Source organism: Rhinatrema bivittatum, chromosome 8, assembly GCF_901001135.1.
Source record: "Rhinatrema bivittatum chromosome 8, aRhiBiv1.1, whole genome shotgun sequence".
Taxonomy (NCBI): Eukaryota; Metazoa; Chordata; class Amphibia; order Gymnophiona; family Rhinatrematidae; genus Rhinatrema; species Rhinatrema bivittatum.
The window spans coordinates 157,621,350-157,641,959 of NC_042622.1; the positions used below are offsets into that span (position 1 = coordinate 157,621,350).

At 45.0% G+C, this 20,610-nt stretch overlaps 1 protein-coding gene across 2 annotated transcripts in view; it reads left to right on the forward strand.

The window, feature by feature from the left end:
* Positions 1-20,610, forward strand: part of GRIN1 (glutamate ionotropic receptor NMDA type subunit 1) — a 328,561-nt gene that overhangs the window by 14,051 nt on the left and 293,900 nt on the right. For both annotated transcript variants that reach the window (XM_029612208.1, XM_029612209.1), the window contains exon 3: positions 903-1,079. In XM_029612208.1, the coding sequence (XP_029468068.1) occupies positions 903-1,079 (177 nt within the window). The remainder of the gene's footprint in view (positions 1-902; positions 1,080-20,610) is intronic.

A 20,610-nucleotide genomic window follows, 5' to 3' on the forward strand; every position in this document is an offset into this window, starting at 1 on the left:
CTTTTGAAATTTCAAATGTATGTGCATAAATGCAAACCCCCCCCCCAACTGTACCCCCAAGAATGCCTCTTCTAACTGTGGATAAATGTGTGCATGTAGTAGCACGATTGTATACATTTACCCGCACACAGGGAGGACAGTTTTATTAAAGCCCTCTTCCGTAGGTAAAGCACTGCTTTACCTATGGAAATGACTTTGTAGATTACCTTTTCTGTGTTTGGGGAAAATTGGATGCTGATGAAAAAGATACAGAATGCCCTCCTCCTATCTTGCCCCAAGCCTTGGAGCCACAGTGTGGGGAGATCCAGATTTGGATCTTTCTGTGGATAGGAAAGGAAAGGAAGAAAAACAGTTTAATTGAGCATCTGTCCCTGAGGACCATAGAGCAGCATTAGGAGTAGGCCTCAGAAGAAGTGCCACATATACCAGCCAGAATTACCCAAGTCATGTTGTCTGGAGAGAGGATCTTGACGTGGAGGAAGAAAAGGGGAAAAAGTGAAAAAAAGTCCTCTCTCCATTCTTCTGATTATACCTTTGGAATACTATTAATCTTAATCTCCTCCCACAAAACATAACCATAAATTTTACAGTCTCTTTGACTATCTTATTAAATAACTTGATAGAAAGATATGCTTAGATGAAAGAGTCCAAAAATTTTGAAAAGAAATTCCAAAACACCGTCATCTCTCTAAAATTCACACACCTGCTATTAAAGGAGAAAAGAATCCGTGGAATTGACTTTGCTCATGTTGAATCATGAGATTTTCCCATTCAGAGGCAACATTGCTATTTAATAGTATTCTCCTTTGTGTTAGTGCCACAGTGTGCTCAGCAGACAATGGCTGCCATCCCCCTTACAGTCGAATATGAAAACTTGTGCTGAACTATATTCTTCTTTGCAGAGCATCCACCTGTCCTTCCTGCGCACCGTTCCACCTTATTCTCACCAGGCCAATGTCTGGTTTGAGCTGATGCGTCTCTTTAACTGGAATCACATCATTCTCATTGTCAGTGAAGACCATGAGGGTCGGGCTGCCCAGAAGAAGCTGGAGACTCTTCTTGAAGAAAGGGAATCTAAGGTCAGTTCAATATCACTTTTGTTTTTTTTAATAAAAATAAAAAATCTTCAAGCTGTTGTATGTATGTAAATATCTGTATGTTAAACACATTTTCTTTCCATTGTAACATGGCTAACATTATGCTTAAAGCATCAACAGTGTCTGACTAGTAGTTGGAAGAACTTTGTAGTTTGTTCATTTCACTTGCTTTGCCATAGTCAAATCTCCTACATGTAAATCAACTACAAAATGAAGGGAATAACCTGGAGCTGCAAAGATACAGTACTAGGTCCATAATACTTACACTGAGGGGCATAGAGCCAATTCCTTCACTAGTCACCTAAAACTGAAATAAAATAGTTCAATTTTACCAATATAAAGCCGTGTGTATATCATAGGTGTTCATTCAGTCATTGGTTTCCAATTTTTATTTCCAATACACTTTGAATGGATAAGAGAGCAATGTTGATTTTTGTCTTCACCTGGAACACCACTAGAGAGATAACGGAGATGTTTGCATTATGGATCTTTGGCCTTCTTTCATGGTTTTTTTTACTGTGTACACTGAGATGGGATTTAGGTTACTACCTATTCCCAATCCAAAGTATTAAGAATTATGAAAAGTAGAGCAGCAAATGCTAGTTTTGGGAGATAAGGGGTAATTTGGGGTTTGAAACCAAGGACTGATCCAAAATTTGTTGATGACATGGAGTTAGATTATTGATCTTGAGGTAGCCAGACAGGTAGATAAAATAGCAACAAAGCCAGAAAGATGCTTGGTTGCATAGGCAGAAGAATGGTCAGCTGGAAAAGGGAGGTAATATTGCCCCTCATAGGTCCCTGGTGAGACTTCACTTGGAATTCTGCATACAATTTTGGAGACTGCACCCTTAAAAGGATATAAACAGGATAGAGTTGGTCTTGAGGGTGTCTACTAAAATGGTCAGTGGTCTTAATTCTACAGCATAGATAGACTTAAAGATCTAAGCATGTATGCCCTAGAGGAAAAGTGAAATAGGGGAGATATGATAGAGACATTTAAATATATGTTTTCCATGCACAGGAGGCCAGCCTTTTTTAATGGGAAAGAGGCTCTCGAAAGAGGGATCATGGGATGAGAGTGAAAGGGGGTAGACTCAGGACCAATCTTAAGAAATTTATTTACAGAGAAGATGATGGGTGCATGATCAGCCTCCCAGTGGAGATGGTGGAGACAAAAACAGTGTCTGAGTCCATGAAAGCATTGTATAAATACAGGAGATCTCTAAGGGAATGATGAGAATTATAAAGCTATATTAATGGAGTGGATAGACTAGATGGGCCATACAGTCTTTCTGCTATTATATTTCTATGAAACAGTCAATGTAAGAAATAAAGGCTAGACCTGCTTACAGCATTCTTATTAACAATCCATAATATATTGAGCTTGGTAGTGTGTCCGTCAGTGCTCACGTATGTTCCCCAGCCCGCCCATAGATGGCGCTATAATATATCGGGCTTGGTAGTGTGTCCGTCAGTGCTCGCGTATGTTCCCCAGTCCGCCGATAGATGGCGCTATAATATATCGGGCTTGGTAGTGTGTCCGTCAGTGCTCGCGTATGTTCCCCAGCCCGCTGATAGATGGCGCAGGTGGCTCCCTGGCCACCTTGGAGGCTCAAACACGTCGTACAGCGGCCATGTCACAACACCAGCTACAAGAGGTACTCCTGGGGGAATTCAGCAGTACTGCAGAATGCAGATTTTGCGCAGAATTCCTCCTTCCCGTAGATTTCCTCCCTCAGCTCGCCGATTTCCTCCCTCGCCGGAAGACTATTCAAAACCGGAAGGACATCGGCCATCACGGGACAGGCAGAAAATAGCAGAGGAGACCCTGGCATGCCGCGAATGGAGCACGTCCTGTGGCACACGCTCCATTCGCGGCGAAGATGAAGGCCTGGCGCCCGTTCATGGTGAAAAGGGAAGGCCCCCGTGTGCCGTGATCGGTGCGCCTGGGCCTTCATCTTCACTGCAAATGGAGCATGTGCCGCGAGACACACTCTGTTCGCGGCATGCTGAGGTCTCTGCTGCTATTTTCTGCTCAAGGCAAAAATGGAAGGCCCCTGTGTGCTGCGAACGGCGCGCCGGGCCTTCATCTTCGCTGCGAATGGTGCGGGTCGCGCGGCATGCCGGTGAGAGAGAATGTGTGTCAGGGAGGGTGAGAGAGAGCAGGAGGATGTGAGAGAGAGCAAAGGGGGGGATGCTGGTGAGATAGAATGTGTATGTGAGAGAGGGGGGCTGACAGAGCATGGTTGGTAAGTGGGGGTGGGGAGGGTGTGAGAGAGAGCATGGGAGGTAAGAGAGGGTGGGGGGGATGATTGAGTGTGGGTTTCAGAGAGAGGGAGCCTATATGAGGGGGGGGGATGCCAGTGAGAGAGAATGTGTGTGTGAGAGAGGGGGGTGACAAAGAGCATGGTTGGTAAGAGGGGGGTGGGGAGGGTGTGAGAGAGAGCATGGGAGGTAAGAGGGGGTGGGGGGGATGCTTGAGTGTGGGTTTCAGAGAGAGGGAGCCTATATGAGGGGAGGGGGATGCCGTTGAGAGAGAATGTGTGTGTGAGAGGAGAGGGGGTGTGGGGGAGTGCGAGAGACAGCTTGGTAAATAAACTTTGCCAACCCTGGCTTTAGCAAATGTGCCTCCACATCCCTTGCCCTGGGTGAAAACAATTTCGTTTTTCCTTTTCAGCTAACGCTTCCATACAAGAGCATATGTGCCAATAAAAAGGCTCGCCGCCCGGGTGTAGAACGGGTACATTTGCTAGTTAATTATATTAACTTTGCCTTAATGTGAAAAGATATAAATATATTTTCTAGTACATATGTACAATGCACCTATATGTTTCAGTTCTGTAGTCCCCATCTCAGAAAGGCTTTTGAATTTCTCACATGATATATAATAAACTAGAAAAAATATGATCTAAACATAAAGCTGAAAATTGGGTACATGACTGACTGGAAAATGTACAAAAAATGTACCCTGTAGGTTCTGAGACTGATCCTATTGAATATTCTCATTAAAGGAGCGATTTCAAACTGCCAACCTTGACGCCATATCTTTGGGTACTTTTTTCCCATAGACTTTGCATCAAATTTCAAACAGAATAGTGAAGGGAAGAAATAAATCAGTCAGCTAAAACATCAAAGACTCTGGTATAAGGCTAGATCTTAAGTCCTTTTCTTAATTTATCAACTTGCAAGGATAAGGTGTCGTTTCTCAAGCAACTCCAAAGCAAGTAAATCCCACACCACTTAGCTCCATTTAGAGCCGATGCCTTTGAAAAGCCTCCTGTACTAGAATCTCCTCCTCTAGCCAATTCACAAAAAATGCTAAATTCCAAAGCCAGTACTCTCAACAGTAATGAGGCAGTTGCCACCCACAAAAGACTCTCAGCGGCCTCAGTGTACATCATAGGTGCAACTCTTTTTTTTCCTGAGGGACTTCAACCCCCAATACAAAATTTCTCAATTCTGGGACTTCCTCAGAATATAAAGTTACCCCTTTCAAAAGCTGGCTATATATCACTACCAGCAACAGAAATATAAATCAGAGGTCTTCAACCTCTAATTCTGTACACTGGATAGACAGGATGACTCCCACCTCCAGCTTAGTAGCTTGCTGACCGCAAAACCTTGGCAGAAACAATACACACACTACCCCTTGGATAGCCCCAAAGCCCTTAACAGCAACAGGGCTGGCACAAAAAACAAGAGGATTAGTTAGAAAGAAGGGACAGAGAGAATAAAAAACACCATCAAACAGAATAGAGGTACAAATACTTACTGGAGATAGCAGAGAAGAACTCCAAGAACACAAAGTCAGAACCAGCTTTCAAAAGCACCAATTGTGGATTTTTCTACTAACAAAAATAGTACACCAGTGTAAAGACCATTGGCATGGACCTGGACTATCTCCGCAGAGCAACCTATGATGTCTTAAAAGTGGCTACAAAAGAAAATCTTACAATAAGCCAAAGGTTCCTCTTTTGTGGTTTTTATTAAAAAGATCACAGGCCAGGGTGAAATAAAAATAGTTGCTCTGCCAGCAAAAGACAAAGACAGGCATTAATATATTTCACAATTATCTTTGAAAACATAGTATAAAACCAATCAACAAATTATTCTTTGATTACATATTTCCTCATATCATATCCTATGGCTATTGCTATCCCAAAGAGCCAAACAAGGGTCACATCTACAACTTCCAACCCAATTATATACTGATTCATCATTTTATGTTCTAATGCTAAAGCATCCCTCTTCTTCCACCAATTTAGATGTAATCCGCCATATTAGGTCTAAGGCTACTTCTCCCTTAAACCTCCATCTTGCTACAATAACTCATGTTGGATTACTTAAGCAATACGGTAATTCATGTTTTTCATCTTTCCCAAATAGCAAATCTTGTAGGTTTCGCTGTGACTAAGTTCTAGGTGCAAATCTAAAATTACCCTTTATTTCAGACAGCATATTTTCTTATCAGATCATAATACTTTAGAAACAAGTAGTAAACAACAAAAACACTAAGCTAAGCTATAATTGTTCCACTGTTTAACACTTTGCTGAGCAGGCCTATAATTGGAGCTCTAAGACCTCCAAAGATGGGTCTTTTTCTATTCTAAGTCCACCGGACTAAAAGGGTTGCTAAATATGTAGAGGTTTCCCAATGAAATCCTTGAATGTTAAGCAGCCTATTTTAAACTGTATACAATGTAAGACTGGTAACCAATGAAATTCCTGTAGGAGAGCAGTAACATAGTCAAATTTCTTTTTTACGAATATTATCTTGGCTAAAGCATTTTGAAATATATGAAGTTTGTGGAGCACATTGGAAGAAAGGCTTTGATACAATTAATATAGTCTAAGCAATTTAGGATAAGTGAATAAGTAAGAGATTTGAGATTTGTATCTCATGAAAAGATTTGATCTACCAAATCAATTGTAGATAATAAAGACTGCCCAAAGATTTTAGATTTGGCTTTTGAATTTTAGCACTGGGTCTAACTTTACTCCCAGGATGGTAACATTGTCTTTCAATTGGATGGTGGAACCAGCCATTACTGGTTAAAGGAAGTATTTGGGGGTTGAATTTCCTGAAGAACCACAACTTCAGACTTAGTGGGGTCGACCTTTCAATTTAGAAGTACAAAGCCACTTCATAACGTTAGTAAGTCATTCATTGAAATGTGATAGTGATACTGAGGTTTCTGGATAAATGCTAGCTATTATCTGAACAACATCAGTGTAAAAATAAGAACTGTAGCCAAGGCTTTGTATCAAGGGTGCAAGAGGGGCCTGGTAAAAAATAAAAAGGGTTGGTGACAGGACTGAGCCCTGTGAAACTCCACAAGCAAAAGGGCTAATTTGAGACGATTTGGAATACCAGTCTACTTGAAAATCCTATTGGCAAGGAAAGATTTAAGCCATTCAAGTGCAGTATCTTAAACACCTATTTGGATCAAGCATGAAATCAATAACTAATGATCAATGGTGTCAAAAGCTGCTGTCATTTAAATATAAGAAATACTGCTTTCCCTTTCTCAAGATTCAAACTGATTTTGGAATCAGAGCAAGTAATGCAGTTTCAGTGCTAAAGCCCTTCTGATATCCAGATTGTTTGGGATGATAAACAATAACTTTTTCAAGAAAGGCCAAAAGCTGGATCTTTCAATGATTTTAGATAAAGATGGAAGGTTTGAGATAGGTCTATAATTCTCCGTTACAGCAGGATTTTAAGTGCTGGGTGAATCATAGTAACCTTGAGCTCAGTTGGCAGGTACCCTTGCATAAGACTTGCGTTAATGATGCTAGTCAGAAAAGGAAATAGTTCAAGATGAGGATTTTGGAGCAATTTAAAAGGTAAAGGATCATCAGTTTTAATAGTAGTGGCAACATTTTGTAAAAAAAGCAGATAGTTTACTGTGGGGAACTATGGTATCCCTTGAATGAGAAGCCTCCAAAAGCTCTTCTATTGGGTTAATTTTGATTACATCTTGAATTACTTTAATTTTTTTGATGAATAATGCGACAAAATCATCAGCAGAGAGTATCCCTAGATAGGATTCAGAAGGTAGCTCTGATCCAGAAGTCTGAGTGGATAAATTTAAAAAGCACTTGGGCCAGTTTTCGGCCTTCCTGAGCAAGCTAGTTAAAAAAACATTTTAAATTTCAATGAGTATTTGCCCATTATTGGTAGATTTTTTTTTTCATTACCATTTCCTTTCTAGTTACCTGCATTGTCTTAAGTACAGAGACCTGAATGATACTGATCGCACCCAAAACCTTTTAAAAAAATGATAAGCAATGGGAGTAACCTTGTCATAAGTTTCTGCTAATTCTTGGTTCCACAGCCTAACTTGGTCATCTAGAGAAAGTTATTTGAAATTAGATGGGAAATTTATATTAGCTAATGTTACAACATCAGTGTTCTCTGGTTCTCCTAACTTGAATCTTCCCTTTAATAGGATTGGATTGGGTAATCTTGCAACTCAAGGAGAAAGATCAGTAGATCAGTCTAGAATAACTGAGAGACAGTAATTGATTGATTTATGAGTGAAATGTCAGGAGTTATGAAAATTAGATCAAGAATGTGGTCTACTTTGTGAGCAGGACGATGAACCCATTGTGTTAATGCTAAATCAGCCATAGCTGAAAATAAATTGATTCATTAGATCTACTGAGCTCATCTGTAGGCAAATTGAAATCACCTAGCATAAGCAAGTGAGAGCTCTTGACTGAGCACTCGCTAATAGTTCCAATAAGACTATGTAAAGCAGTAATGGTGACCAGTGGGGGCTGATGGATCAAAAGTAAATTGAGTTTGAGATGCTGGTTAAGTTCCAGAAACAAACTTTGGAGCTGATTCACTAAGGGGCGGATTTTAAGAGCCCTGCTCGCCTAAATCCGCCCAAATCCGGGCGGATTTAGGTGAGCAGGGCCCAGTGCGCCGGTGAGCCTATTTTACATAGGCCTACCGGCGCGCACAGAGCCCCGGGACTTGCGTAAGTCCCGGGGTTTTCTGAGGGGGGCTTGTCGGGGCGTGTCGGGGGGCGTGCCCGAACCGCGCGGCGTTTTCTGGGTGTGTCGGGAGCGTTCCGGGGGCGGGCCCGGGGGCGTGGCTATGGCCCGAGGCGTTCCGGGGGCATGGCCGCGCCCTCCGGACCCGCCCTCAGGTCGCGTCCCGGCGCGCTAGCGGCCCACTGGCGCGCGGGGATTTACGTCTCCCTCCGGGAGGCGTAAATCCCCCGACAAAGGTAAGGGGGGGGTTTAGACAGTTCTGGGCGGGTGGGTTAGGTAGGGGAAGGGAGGGGAAGGTGAGGGGAGGGCAAAAGAAAGTTCCCTTCGAGGCCGCTCCGATTTCGGAGCGGCCTCGGAGGGAACGGGGGTAGGCTGCGCGGCTCGGCGCGCTGGCTATACGGAATTGATAGCCTTGCGCGCGCCGATCCAGGATTTTAGCGGATACGCGCGGCTATGCGTGTATCTACTAAAATCCCGTGTACTTTTGCTGGCACCTGATGCGCCAGCAAAAGTACGCCAAATCGCGCGGTTTGAAAATCTACCCCTAAGGGTTTTTCCCATAGACACAAAATGGGAGAAAAGCCTTAATGAATCTGGCCCTTTCTTTGAAAGGCTGGGAAGAAGGAGGTGGTGTCTTAATATTCAGGGACTGGAAAAAAATAACTGCAACACCTCACCCTTTCTTCCTCCCTGACCTGATATGGCTGAGAAATCACTAAGCAGGTCTCAACACCTGGCTTTAATCATCTTTCTGTGATAAACAAAATGGGTAGGTCGTATTCTATTATCAGATCTGAGATGAGTGGAAATCTACTTAAAATAAAATAAGCACTGATTAAAGCACATTTCAAAGGTGAGAGAGGCACACAATCCCTTGACAATGAATTAGCAGTTGAAGAAGAAAGAAGGATCATCTGAAGTATTCTGGCCCTTTTGGCTGGACCAGAAACGCAAGCATGAGCCGTTCTATAAAGGCAGAATAGATTAGTGTCTTCCATTTTCCTTTATAGCCTCTGAATTGCAACATTTGAATAGGTTGCATGAAGGAGTGCATAAAGGATCATGCTTCTTTGTTGTGCTCCTTCAGCACTTGCTGCTCCTCTGGCATTGGCACAGTGTTTAAATCAGGGCAGCTTCTGATATCAACTGGAGGGTGAAGAAAAAGCGGGTCTGAACATTTGGAGACAGCACCAGTGTAGATAAAGTGTTGTGCTCCTGCTCGCTGGCTTAGCTGCGAACAGGTGCTTACCTTTGCGGCCCAGAGGCCGCTGCCATCCCTGGACCTTCCGGCATGGCAGGAGCTGCCACTGATGACTTCCTTGGCCGGATGCTGCCATCTTGCTGCCGCTGATGTCATCTCTGTTTTGCAGTCCTCAGGCTCCCTTGCGGCATAGAGCCACTTCTCAGCCTGCCTCCCGCAGCTTGAGAGCCGCCAACAACACTGGGCCTGTTCTTCAGCCCTGCCCTGCTCCTCAGCATCAGTGGCAGCATGGCCACTATCCAGGGTCCTGCGTTCCTGCTTCCTGTTCCCCTAGGGGCGAGGCCGCATCTTCCTTCAAGATTTAAAGGGTCCGCGGCCGGATATGCCCTGGGTTCCACCTGAACTCCTCCGTGAGCATCTTCCTTCTTCAGCCCTATAAAAGACCCTGCAGTCATTCCTTCATTGCCTTGGCAAGGGCTTAGTCTTCCCTAGGACTTCTCATCTTCATGCCTGCTTGGCTATCCTTGTTCTTCATGGGAGCCCTCATCGTCTGTGTTCCTGGTCTCTCCTGATGTTCCGTGTTCCAGTCCTGATGTCTTGGTCCTGATACTCTTGTCTTCCCCTCTGCAACCAGTTCCCAGGTTCCTGCGTCCACCTTTCCTGGTGTGCCACTGTTGTGGTCCGTGACCAGCCCATGGTGGGCTGTGTAGAGCGCTTCATGGTACAAGGCCTTCTCGTCCACAGCACAAGCCTCCGGAGGGTCATTCTTTCCTGAAGCCAAGTCCCATCTTAGTCCTGTGTTTTTAATCTCCCTGTTTGAAGCCAAGTCCCGTATTGGTCCCATGTCCTGAATCTCATTCTGGCCCTTGGATTCCCTTGTGTCTGCTTCCGTCCATGACCAAGACTCTGCCAGAACCTGCTCCGCTCCAGTGTGATCTGTGACCAGCCACAGGAGGCTGTGCAGGGCGCGCCCCGGTGCAGGCCTCTACTGAATCTTCGACATGTTCCAGTCTCAAGTTCCACTACTTCTCCTGGAGTCTGCTTAGAGTGGTCCGCGACCAGCCATGGGCCGCTGTGTAGGGCTCACTGCGATGAAGTTCTCACCCAGTACTTTCGTCTGAATCCTTGTTCCAAGTTCTTCCATGTTCCAAGTTCCTTGTCTGAGTCTTCATGTTCCAGAGTCTTCATCTGCCCTTATCTCCTGTCCAGCCTGCCGCCTCTGCTGTTACCCAGAGGCAGGTCCTAAAGGGCTTGGAGTGGTTGGAGGACCACTCAGAGACCAACTTTGCGTGGTTGCCCTCACAGAGGATGTGCAGGTTGGCAGGGGCCTGGACTTCCAGTTCCACCCAGATGAGGGCTTCCACGGAGCTCCTTTCCCAGTTCTCCGAGGTCCAAGGGCATACTCTACTTGTTCTCGCACTACAGCTGTTCATGGCCTTTCACATGTAACACCTCTCCAAAGCCTGTGTACGTAACATAAAGCTTGAGGTGGAGAAAGACAGATAATCCTATTCAACAAGCAGCTAACAGGCAGCAAAGCAACAGCAGTCTTCAAATAGGTAGCAGTTTAAACACTCCAGCGTTGTCACAGTGCTTAAATCAGGGTAGTATTTTCATGCCTTTCCTAAAATGTGTCCTCTAATGACTCTCTGCAATCCAGTATACACACTGTGGAACTCCACACATACCTTTCACTGGAAGTTAGCCAGCTAAATGAATATTTGGGCACATAGGCTAAATTCTAGCTGGCTAATGAGTTAGGAGGCTAGAATTTAGCTGAATAAGTTAGGTGTATTCTGGGGGCATAATTGGAAGGAGCTGAGTTAGCCTACTAAGTTAATCGGCGGACTCCAATATTCAGGGTTAGCTGTTGACTTAGCCGGCTAAATCTGGTCAAGTCAAAGAGCAGTCCTAAAGTGAGCCGGCTAACTTTAGATAACCAGCTATATTCAATACTGTGGCTACACTATTGAATATGCCTCCAGAGTTAGCCAGATAAGTTTATCCGGCTAACATTGCTATCCAGATTGGGTCTGAATGGACCTCAGGATAAATTTACCAAGGACAAATGCAGAATATTACACAGGGAGGATAAGTTTCAAAGAACTGTGCAAGGCCTCATATAAGTACGTATTTGGTACTGCACAGAATTATGCCTGTATTTTATAATCACTGAAAAAAAGACCCAATACTATATAACATGTAACCAGATCCAACTAATATTAGACCTGTTATATGAGGAGTATCAATTGAAGTCCGAGTGTACCTTCATACGATGCTAATAGATGATTTAGCTATCGTGTCTGTGAGCCTTAAATTTAGGCTTCAAAATCATTAGGTACCTCAGTCTGGTGTAGCTCTTTATGATTAAATGTCCACTTCAAAAATTGTTGCATTTAGTAGGGATGTGCAGACCAAAAGTTTAAGTTCATAAGTCCATAAGTCGAAAGGGGGCCCCATTTGCGGTCAATATGGACATATGGAGAATTCCATAAGTTGAGTCTATGTCCATATGTGCAAATAAAAATTTAAACCCCTCACCCGCCTTAATCCCCCCCCCCCCCCCCCCAAGACTTACCAAAACTCCCTGGTGGTCCAGCGGGGTCAGGACGCCATTCCTGAACTCCTTTGCAAGGAGCACAGCCAGCTTGGGGGGGGGCCTCCTGACCCCCCCAAGCTGGCCAAAAGTGCCTTTTGGGCCCAACGAGGGGTCCGGGAGCGAACCCGAGGGGAATCACGTGACGCCGCGTCACTCCGACGTGGCGCCAACGTCACGTGATTCCCCACGCGTCCGCTCCCGGACCCTCACGGAACTTTTGGCCAGCTTTGGTAAGTCTTGGGGGGGGATTAAGGAGGGTGAGGGGTTTAAATTTTTATTTAGATCAACAATCGCGATTTCCAACGTATTCAACATAGCTATGTTGAATAAGTTGGAAATCCGATCGTTTAAGCCTCATCTTTTTTTTAAGTTAAAAAACAAAAATAAGTTGCGTTTTCCATTTAAGTTCAAAACGAATGCACACCCCTAGCATTTAGAATGGCCAAAAATGAAGCCTTTAACGTCACTTATCTTGTGTTGTTCTGTAGTCGATCTTGGCTGTACAAGATCGACTACAGAACAACACAAGATAAGTGACGTTAAAGGCTTCATTTTTGGCCATTCTAAATGCAACAATTTTTGAAGTGGACATTTAATCATAAAGAGCTACACCAGACTGAGGTACCTAATGATTTTGAAGCCTAAATTTAAGGCTCACAGACACGATAGCTAAATCATCTATTAGCATCGTATGAAGGTACACTCGGACTTCAATTGATACTCCTCATATAACAGGTCTAATATTAGTTGTATTTTATAATCTGCATGTGTATACCTGCACAGAATATAAAATGTGTATCTTTTATAGAAAACATACACGTGATGTACACTACTTGTGCAAATGTTCATACACTCACAATTTTTGCTAAATCGAGAATGAATGTGAATGTTTTTCCACACTTGCAGAAATTTCTGGTTCTTCTGGGGTGGGTGGCTTGTATGTAATAAGTATAATAATGTAAAGTATCAGTTAAGGTCATGGGCATGTGGGCACACTGGGAGGGCCCATGGACCACTCAAAGCATCTTGACCTCTTGGGGTTCCTGCACAGGGGGAAAGCAGAATAATTTCATGGCCATAATGCTTCTTTAATCACAGATTTTTCCTGCTACTAGTTGTAGTAAATAAAATGCTTTGCTGATTGATGACTAGGAAATGAATTTTCAAACATTAATCACTCTTGTATAGTATTCCTACAATATATTTATCCTACATTACATAATAAAATTATTTCTTTTCACCTCCTGACTCCAAAACAGATCAGAATTTCAGGACAGGTACCACTTCCATCTTGGCTCACCCCTATAGATGTAAATTCACTTAAAACATTTCCTTCTAGGTCCTTTCCTGTCTCCTTACAGTCTATAACTGCTTATAGCAAAATCAGAATTAGACTGGTGACCATTCCCTGGTAGCATGCCCTGTCTCTTATACCTCCCTGTATACTAGTCCCCATGTTGTTGGACACTCTTTTTTTCTGCACTTTTCTAAGTAATAGTAGTGAACCCTTGTGCTGTGGCATAGTTACTAGGCCCACACTGACAGCTGGCGGATGTGCCCTAGACTGAGACAGAGCTGCACCTTCACTTATAACAGCCATGTTCCCCACAGGTTGAGCCAGGGGCCAGCAGGTCTTAGACGACGTCTCAATGGACGGTCAGGAAGAGAGTCCGGGGCTGGGCTGAGGTCAGGCAGGAAGTGATCAGATGGTTGCCAGGTTAGGCCAAGAGTCTGGGCAGGCAGCAAGCAAGGCATAGTCAAGGTCCAAGCAGTGGCAGGCTTCAGGCAAGAGAGTAGTTCGGGTCCATAGCAGAGTTCAATATCAGGCAGGCAAGAGAAGGACTGGCATGAGGTAAGACTGGAGACAGGACAAGGCAAGGTTGGCTGCACAAGGCAAGGCAGGATCAGGAACAAGGCTAGAGCGAGGCAGGATCAGGAGAAGCAACATGCACTGCTAAGGAAGCAGGAAGACCTGTTACTGAGGCATGGAAAAGCTATAAAGCCGGGCCTTAAATAGGTGAAGTGATGATGCCATCCAATGGTGCCGCGGAGCTTTTAAAGTGTGTGTGGCTGTGCTCACATGCTTATATAGGGGAGGTGGAGCGAGGAGGCTGATGGCTGTGGTCAGGCCACGAAGGGGCTCTGGCAGCATCCAGGTAAGTGCGGCTGATCGTGGGGCTGTCCTGCAGCCAGCCAAATATTACAGTACCCTCCCCCCCTTCTAAGTCCCTTTCCAAGGTCTCTAGGCTTAGGCTTCTCAGGGAAGCATTTATGGAATTCTTTTGCCATTTGGGGCACTTGGAGATTGGATGCAAGCTCTTATGAATTTTCTTCTGGGTAGAAATGAGGTATTCTAGCTAGCTGATTTTGATGTCTTCTGGAATCTAGGATTTCCTGAGCCTTGAATTTGGTATTGCTTCCCTTGGACTGGGGGGGATGACATAAAAATGAAGATAGAAGAAAAGGTTTCAGGAGCAATACGTGAAATGTATTATGGATATTGAGTGTGGGTGGGAATTTTAGCTGGTAGGCAACTGTTCCTCTCTACCGATGAATGGGGAACAGTTCAATAAACCTAGGTGCAAACTTGATCGAAGGCATCTTGAGACATAAGTTTTTGGTGCTTAGCCACACCATTTCCTCAGGTTTGAATTGTGGTGCTGGTTGGCATCTCTTGTCGGCTTGGTTTTTGAAGTGGTAGGCAGCTGCAGTAAGATGTGTTTGCTGCCATAGGTTTTTGAGATTGAGACCCATGGTATTGACTGCAGGACAGGAGATAGAGAGCATCAGTGGGTGTGGTATCCTTAGGTGATGGCTGAAGGCTATTTGGAAGGGTGAAGATCCAGAAGAACTCTCCACATGGTTTTTATGGCAGAATTCCAGCCATGGAAGGAGGGAGGCCCAGTCATCTTGGCGCTCATTAACACATGCTCTTAAGATGTTTTTGAGGATCTGGTTGATCCAGTCCTTCTGCCCATTGCTTTGTGGATGATACACAAATGTGAAGGCCAGTGTGATACCAATATCTTTCAAAGGCCCTTCCAAAACCAGGATGTGAACTGAACTCCCCAGTCTCAGAGAATACGGGAAGATATGTTGTAAAAAAAAAAAAAAAAAGCGGGCCTGCTCTAGTACAGATGGAAGGCTGGGGAGCAGTGTGAAGTGAGCCATATTGGACAAGTGATGGCATGGTCATTAGAGAGGGGAAAGTCCATGACAAAGTCAATGGCCAGGTGGGTCCAAGGTTCTTTGGGAGTTGGCAATGGCTGTAACAGCCCCTAAGGGTTAGCATAACAGCTCTTATGCCTTGCACAAGTGGGACAAGATTCCACGTTGCGTTTTACATCTTGCCTCACCTGAGATCACAAAAAATGGTGGTGTTGTGTCCGTTGGTGCTAGACGGCTTTGCCCCGTTTGCCTCACCTTGTTCACAGGTCCTCCTGCTTCCCTTGGGAAAATGGCTACTGCCGTGTCTACAAGCCGACCTCTCCAGCGTCCCCGGAATGGCTATGGTGCTGCCTTCTGCCATGCTCCTCCCAAGGGCCTACTAGGGTGCGTGCGCGCATGCCACCCACGTCTTTATTCCAGCATTGGCGTGAACCTCGGGGGTGTTCCCCTTTACTGACGTCAAACCATCTGGGTATATAGCCTGTACTAAGTTGCTAGCTCGTTGAGTTAGCAAAGGATTGGTCTCGGCTGGTCTAAGCTACTCTGCCGCTTCCGTGCTGCCACTGGAAGCTCTCTCTCTCTCTGCCCTTCGGGGTATTGCTAACCTGGGTACCCGCTCCTCGGGGACCCTCTGCTTTATTTCAGGTGCCTTACAGGGATCAGGTACTCGCTCCTTGAGGGCCTGCTCTCCCTGTCTCGGTGCCTGTACCATCTTCTTCAAGCTGGTGGAATTGCATACCTACAGCAACCATCTAGTGAGTAATCTAACTTTCAGTCTATCTCATCCACAGTACTGCCTTGCTGGGAAACCTACACCGGAATCCCCCTATACCAACGGGGTGAGAAGGGTCCCCTCTGCCGAGGGTCCTGAGACTGCTACATCCAGACTACCTCACAACTGCCACCTCTGGTGGTATACTTCAAGCTGCATAAATAAAGAACTAACTCTGTGTTTGTGCGTCCTGCGTTTAGCCCAGTACTGTGGCGCCTCACGGGGCTCCTCCCCATGGGTGTGGTCATCTGCCACAGTACCCAAGAATCCACCCAAACACTGCTTAACCATAACAGGTGGAGAATGAGTTCTAGGTTCTGGTGACTCTGGGATGTCCTACCAGGCAAGAGTCATGTGCCCATATGAGTACTTTTTCCCTGAGTCATCTGCACTTTCTGCAATGCATCTATATCCTTTTTGAGATGCGATGACCAGAATTGCATACAGTAATCAAGATGCAGTCTCACCATGGAGCGATATAGGGGCATTATGTCATCCATTTTTTTATTTGCCATTCCCTTCCGAATAATTCCTAACATTGTTTGCTTTTTTGATCACCACAGAACACTGAGCCGACTATTTTAGTGTATTATCCACTATGATGTCTACATCTCTTTCCTGGGTGGTAACTCCTAAGATAGAACCCAACTTTGTGTAACTACAGCAAGGGTTATTTTTCTCTATATGCATTACTTTGCACTTGTCCATTTTAAATTTCATCTGCCATTTGGAAGCCCAATCTTCCAGTCTTGCAAAGTCCTCTTGCAATTCATCACAATCTCGCAAGTTCCTCCTGCAATTCATCACAATCTGCTTGAGATTTAACTACTCTGCATAATTTAGTGTCATCTGCAAATTTTATCATCTCACTTGTCATACCCCTTTCCAGAAAATTTATAAATATATTAAAAAGCACTGGTTCAAGCACAGATCCCTGAAGCACTCCCCTGTTTACCTTTTTCCATTGTGAAAACTGACTATTTAATCCTACTCTCTATTCCCTGTCTTTTAACCAACTTGCAATCCACAAAAGGACATCAGCTCCTATCCCATGACATTTTAGTTTTCTTAGAAGCCTCTCATGTGGGATTTTGTCGAATGTCTTCTAAAAATCTAAATACCCTACATCTACTGGTTCACCTTTGTCCACATGTTTATTCACCCCTTCAAAAAAATGTAGGAGATTTGTGAGGCAAGACTTCCTTTGGGTAAATCCATGTTGGCTGTGTCCCATCAAACCATGTCTTTCTATGACTTTTCCCAGCACTAAAGTCAGGCTCACTGGTCTATAGTTTCTGGGATAACCCCTGGATCCCTTTTTAAATATAGGGGTTACATCGGCCATCTTCCAATCTTCAGGTACATCAGATGATTTTAATGATAGGCTACAAATTAATTGAAATAGGTCTGAAATTTAATTTTTTACTTCTTTCAGAACCCTGGAGTGTATACCATCCAGACAAGGTGATTTACTACTCTTCAGGTCTTTTATTCCATCCAGGAATTTTATCTCTCTAGCATGCCCTTTATCTCTCTAGCATACCCAGTCAATATTGGGATAATTGAAATCTCCCATTATTACTGCACTATCAGTTTGGGTAGCTTCCCTAATTTCTCTTAGCATTTCACTGTCCGTCTCACCATTTTGGACAGGTGGACGGTAGTATACTCCTATCACTATTCTCTTCCCCAACACATAAGGAATTTCTTCGCATAAAAATTTTATTGAGGGATGAACCCTCTCCAGATTTTCACAGATATATTTGGACATGGCCTCCATCTCTGGTTGCAACAAAGGACAGACTTGACCTTAAGGGGGTGTCTTCCCAGGTAGGAGATGTATTGGGCAATCATAGGATCGGTGAGGCAGGAGTGTCTCAGCCTGCTGCTTGCTAAAGACGTCTAAGAAAGCAGTACACTGGGTGGAAAGCCTGGAAGATTGGGGGTGGTAGCCCAAGTATTGATGACTGGAGGTAGGCCCTGAGTAAGGCAGTTTTCATCACAGGAGAGACCCTAATGGGCAATTTGCAGCATGTCCTGGGCTATGGCCAGTTGGTAAACTCAGAGCTAGTGTAGCTCAAGAATGACAGGGTTAAATGCCTTTGGTAACACATAGAAGTAAATGTATTCATTATGAAGGAGACCTGTCTGCTTGGGGAGGAGGGCAGTGACCATGATCAGGTGACCAAGCAGGGGCTCACCATAGATGGAGGAGATGGTGAGGGCATTTGTCATAGTGTTGGTGGGGAGATTGTGCTGCTGGACCAGTGACTCCTCAATAAAATTACCTCTTGCCCCAGAGTCCAGAAAGGCCTCTGTATGGAATATGGTCTCCCTGATGGAGAGGCAGACGAGCAACACTAGTTGCAGAGAGTGGAAGGTTCGACCTAGGGTTGGCTCTCTGAGCAACCTTAGATATGCCAGTTTTCTCACTTCTTAGTGCAGCAGTTGACAAAGTGTCCCTGGCCAGCACAATAGAGGCAGATGTTTAACTGTCTTAATCTGCGTTTCTCCTCCTCGATAAGCTTAAAGTGATCCAGCTGCATAGATTCTTCTGAGGGGGTTGCTAGCACAGGACTGGACAAGGATTCCAGGTGATGCTGGAGCTGAGAAACCAGGCGAATGGGACTACAGGAGGCTCAGCTTTCTTGTGCGCGTTCCTGGAATCTGAGATACATCCTGATGGCTAGGGCAATCGGGCCTTCTAGTGTGGGTGGAATATCATGGTCTACCAGCGTATCTTTGATTTGCCCAGATAATCCTTACCAAAATATAGCTGTTTGGCTGTCTTCTCAGCAGCTGAGCTCTGAGGCTAGGATTTGGAATTACGCAGTATATTTGCCTATGATGTGAGATCCTTCGTAAATTTCCAGCAATTTCATGGCTGCGGATGAAGTATGACCTGGTTCATCAAACACCAGACAAAATTGCTGTAGGAAATGATCCAAATTCTGGAGAAGCAGATTCTCTCAATCCAGTGAAGGTAGAACCACCCAACATTGAAAGCATGTATACCACTTTCATGCAGTCTGAGGGGAAGAGCCACCTGGAACTCAAAATGTATTCTGCATTGATTGATTTATAAAGGCCCTGTATTCCTTAGGGTTCCCAAATTACCTGGGAGGTGGTGGACATTATGGCAGGGGTCCTGAGAGACACACAGACTTGAGTGGAGAAAGAGCCTCAGGAACTGGTGCCAGTGCCAGTAGCTGGGCCTGCATCATGTCTATCTGTACTGCCAGCCCTTCAAGCAAACCAGTCACTTGGTTCAAAATCTCTTGTTGCTGGATTCAATGAGCTAGCCCCATTATGGACTGGACTGTGGCAAGTCCACAACAAACTTATAATGATAGTGAACCCTTGTGCTATGGCATGGTTGATGCAGACTAGACTGGGACAGAGCTGGATCTTCATATTTACCAGCCTTGTTCCCTGTTTTTTGAGCCTTTGGGTTCCAGGGACTGGCAGGACTTAGGTGACAGTCTCAAAGGGCAGTCAGGAAGAGAGCGTCTGGGGCTGGGCTGAGGACTAGGCAGGTAGCAAGCAAGCACAGTTGAAGTCCATGGCAGAGGTAAGTGGCAGGTAGCAGTCAAGAGTGTAGTCTAGATCTGTAACAGAGGTCAATACCAGACAGGCAAGAGAAAACCAGGATGAGGTAAGGCTGGAGACAGGATGAGGCAGGGCAGGATCAGGAGAAGCAACACGCACTGCTAAGGAAGTTGGAGGACCTGTTTCTGAGGCAGGGAAGGGCTGTGAATCCCGGACTTAAATAGGTGAAGCGGTGACATCCACTGGTGCTGCAAAGCGTCTTTCCCACTGTGGAGCCTTTAAAGTGCCTGTGCCTATGGGGAGACAGTGTGAGGAGGCTGATGGCAGTGTTTTGGCTGTGAAGAAGCTCTGGAAACGTCCGGTCATGGGGCTATGCCGCAGTTCTGTATTTCTCAGAACGTCTGTCCTATAATTTTCTTCTTAACCATCCCCTGAGCCTCATCATTGGAGATAGCAGCCCTATACTACCACTTAGTGAAGACTCCCTGCCCAATTGGAAGTGCCGCTCCTCCCTGGCACACTGACACAATGCTGTCATCGGATAGGCTAGGTCTTGTGGGACCTCTGTCATATTGAGGGCACTCAGACTAGCTGAAGCCACATAAAGCATGTTTCTATGGGGCTATTACACTTTCCATGGATCAGAAAAAGGCCACCCCTTTAAATATAGATACAGTATGCTCTTTATTGGAAATATTAAATGGTACACAAGGCTGACAAGAGCCAAATTTATGAGTCCTCTCTGTCCATGCTTGCTGGTGCTTTACAAGTGCTACATGATACCTTTTTCAGTCATGGGAAGGCTTAATAAACTGTTTGTAAAGCAGTAGGAAGAACTAGAATAAGGCCCAAAGAGCTGTTCTGTTAGCCAAAAAGGAAAGTCTAGTCATTGTGAAGAGAAAAGCCCACATCACATATATATTGACAATATGTACACTTTCCTTTTTTGCGGGCGGGGGGGGGGGGGGGGGGGGGGGCACAAGACTTGAGTCCAATGGGCAATGCAGTGTTCATGGATGCTGCCTGCAAGCCCAGAAGAGGACACTGAGAAGGAGGAAGAGGGATCTGCTGCTGAACATCGCCACTTTGTCATGGAGGAGTAGGAGGAGACCCAGCCATCTCACACCCAGTCCCAACACAAGACATCTAGTGGCATGCAGTTGGTAAGGGGGAGAGTAGCCCAGCAGAGGAAGACCTTGTGTATGCAAGAGAAGAG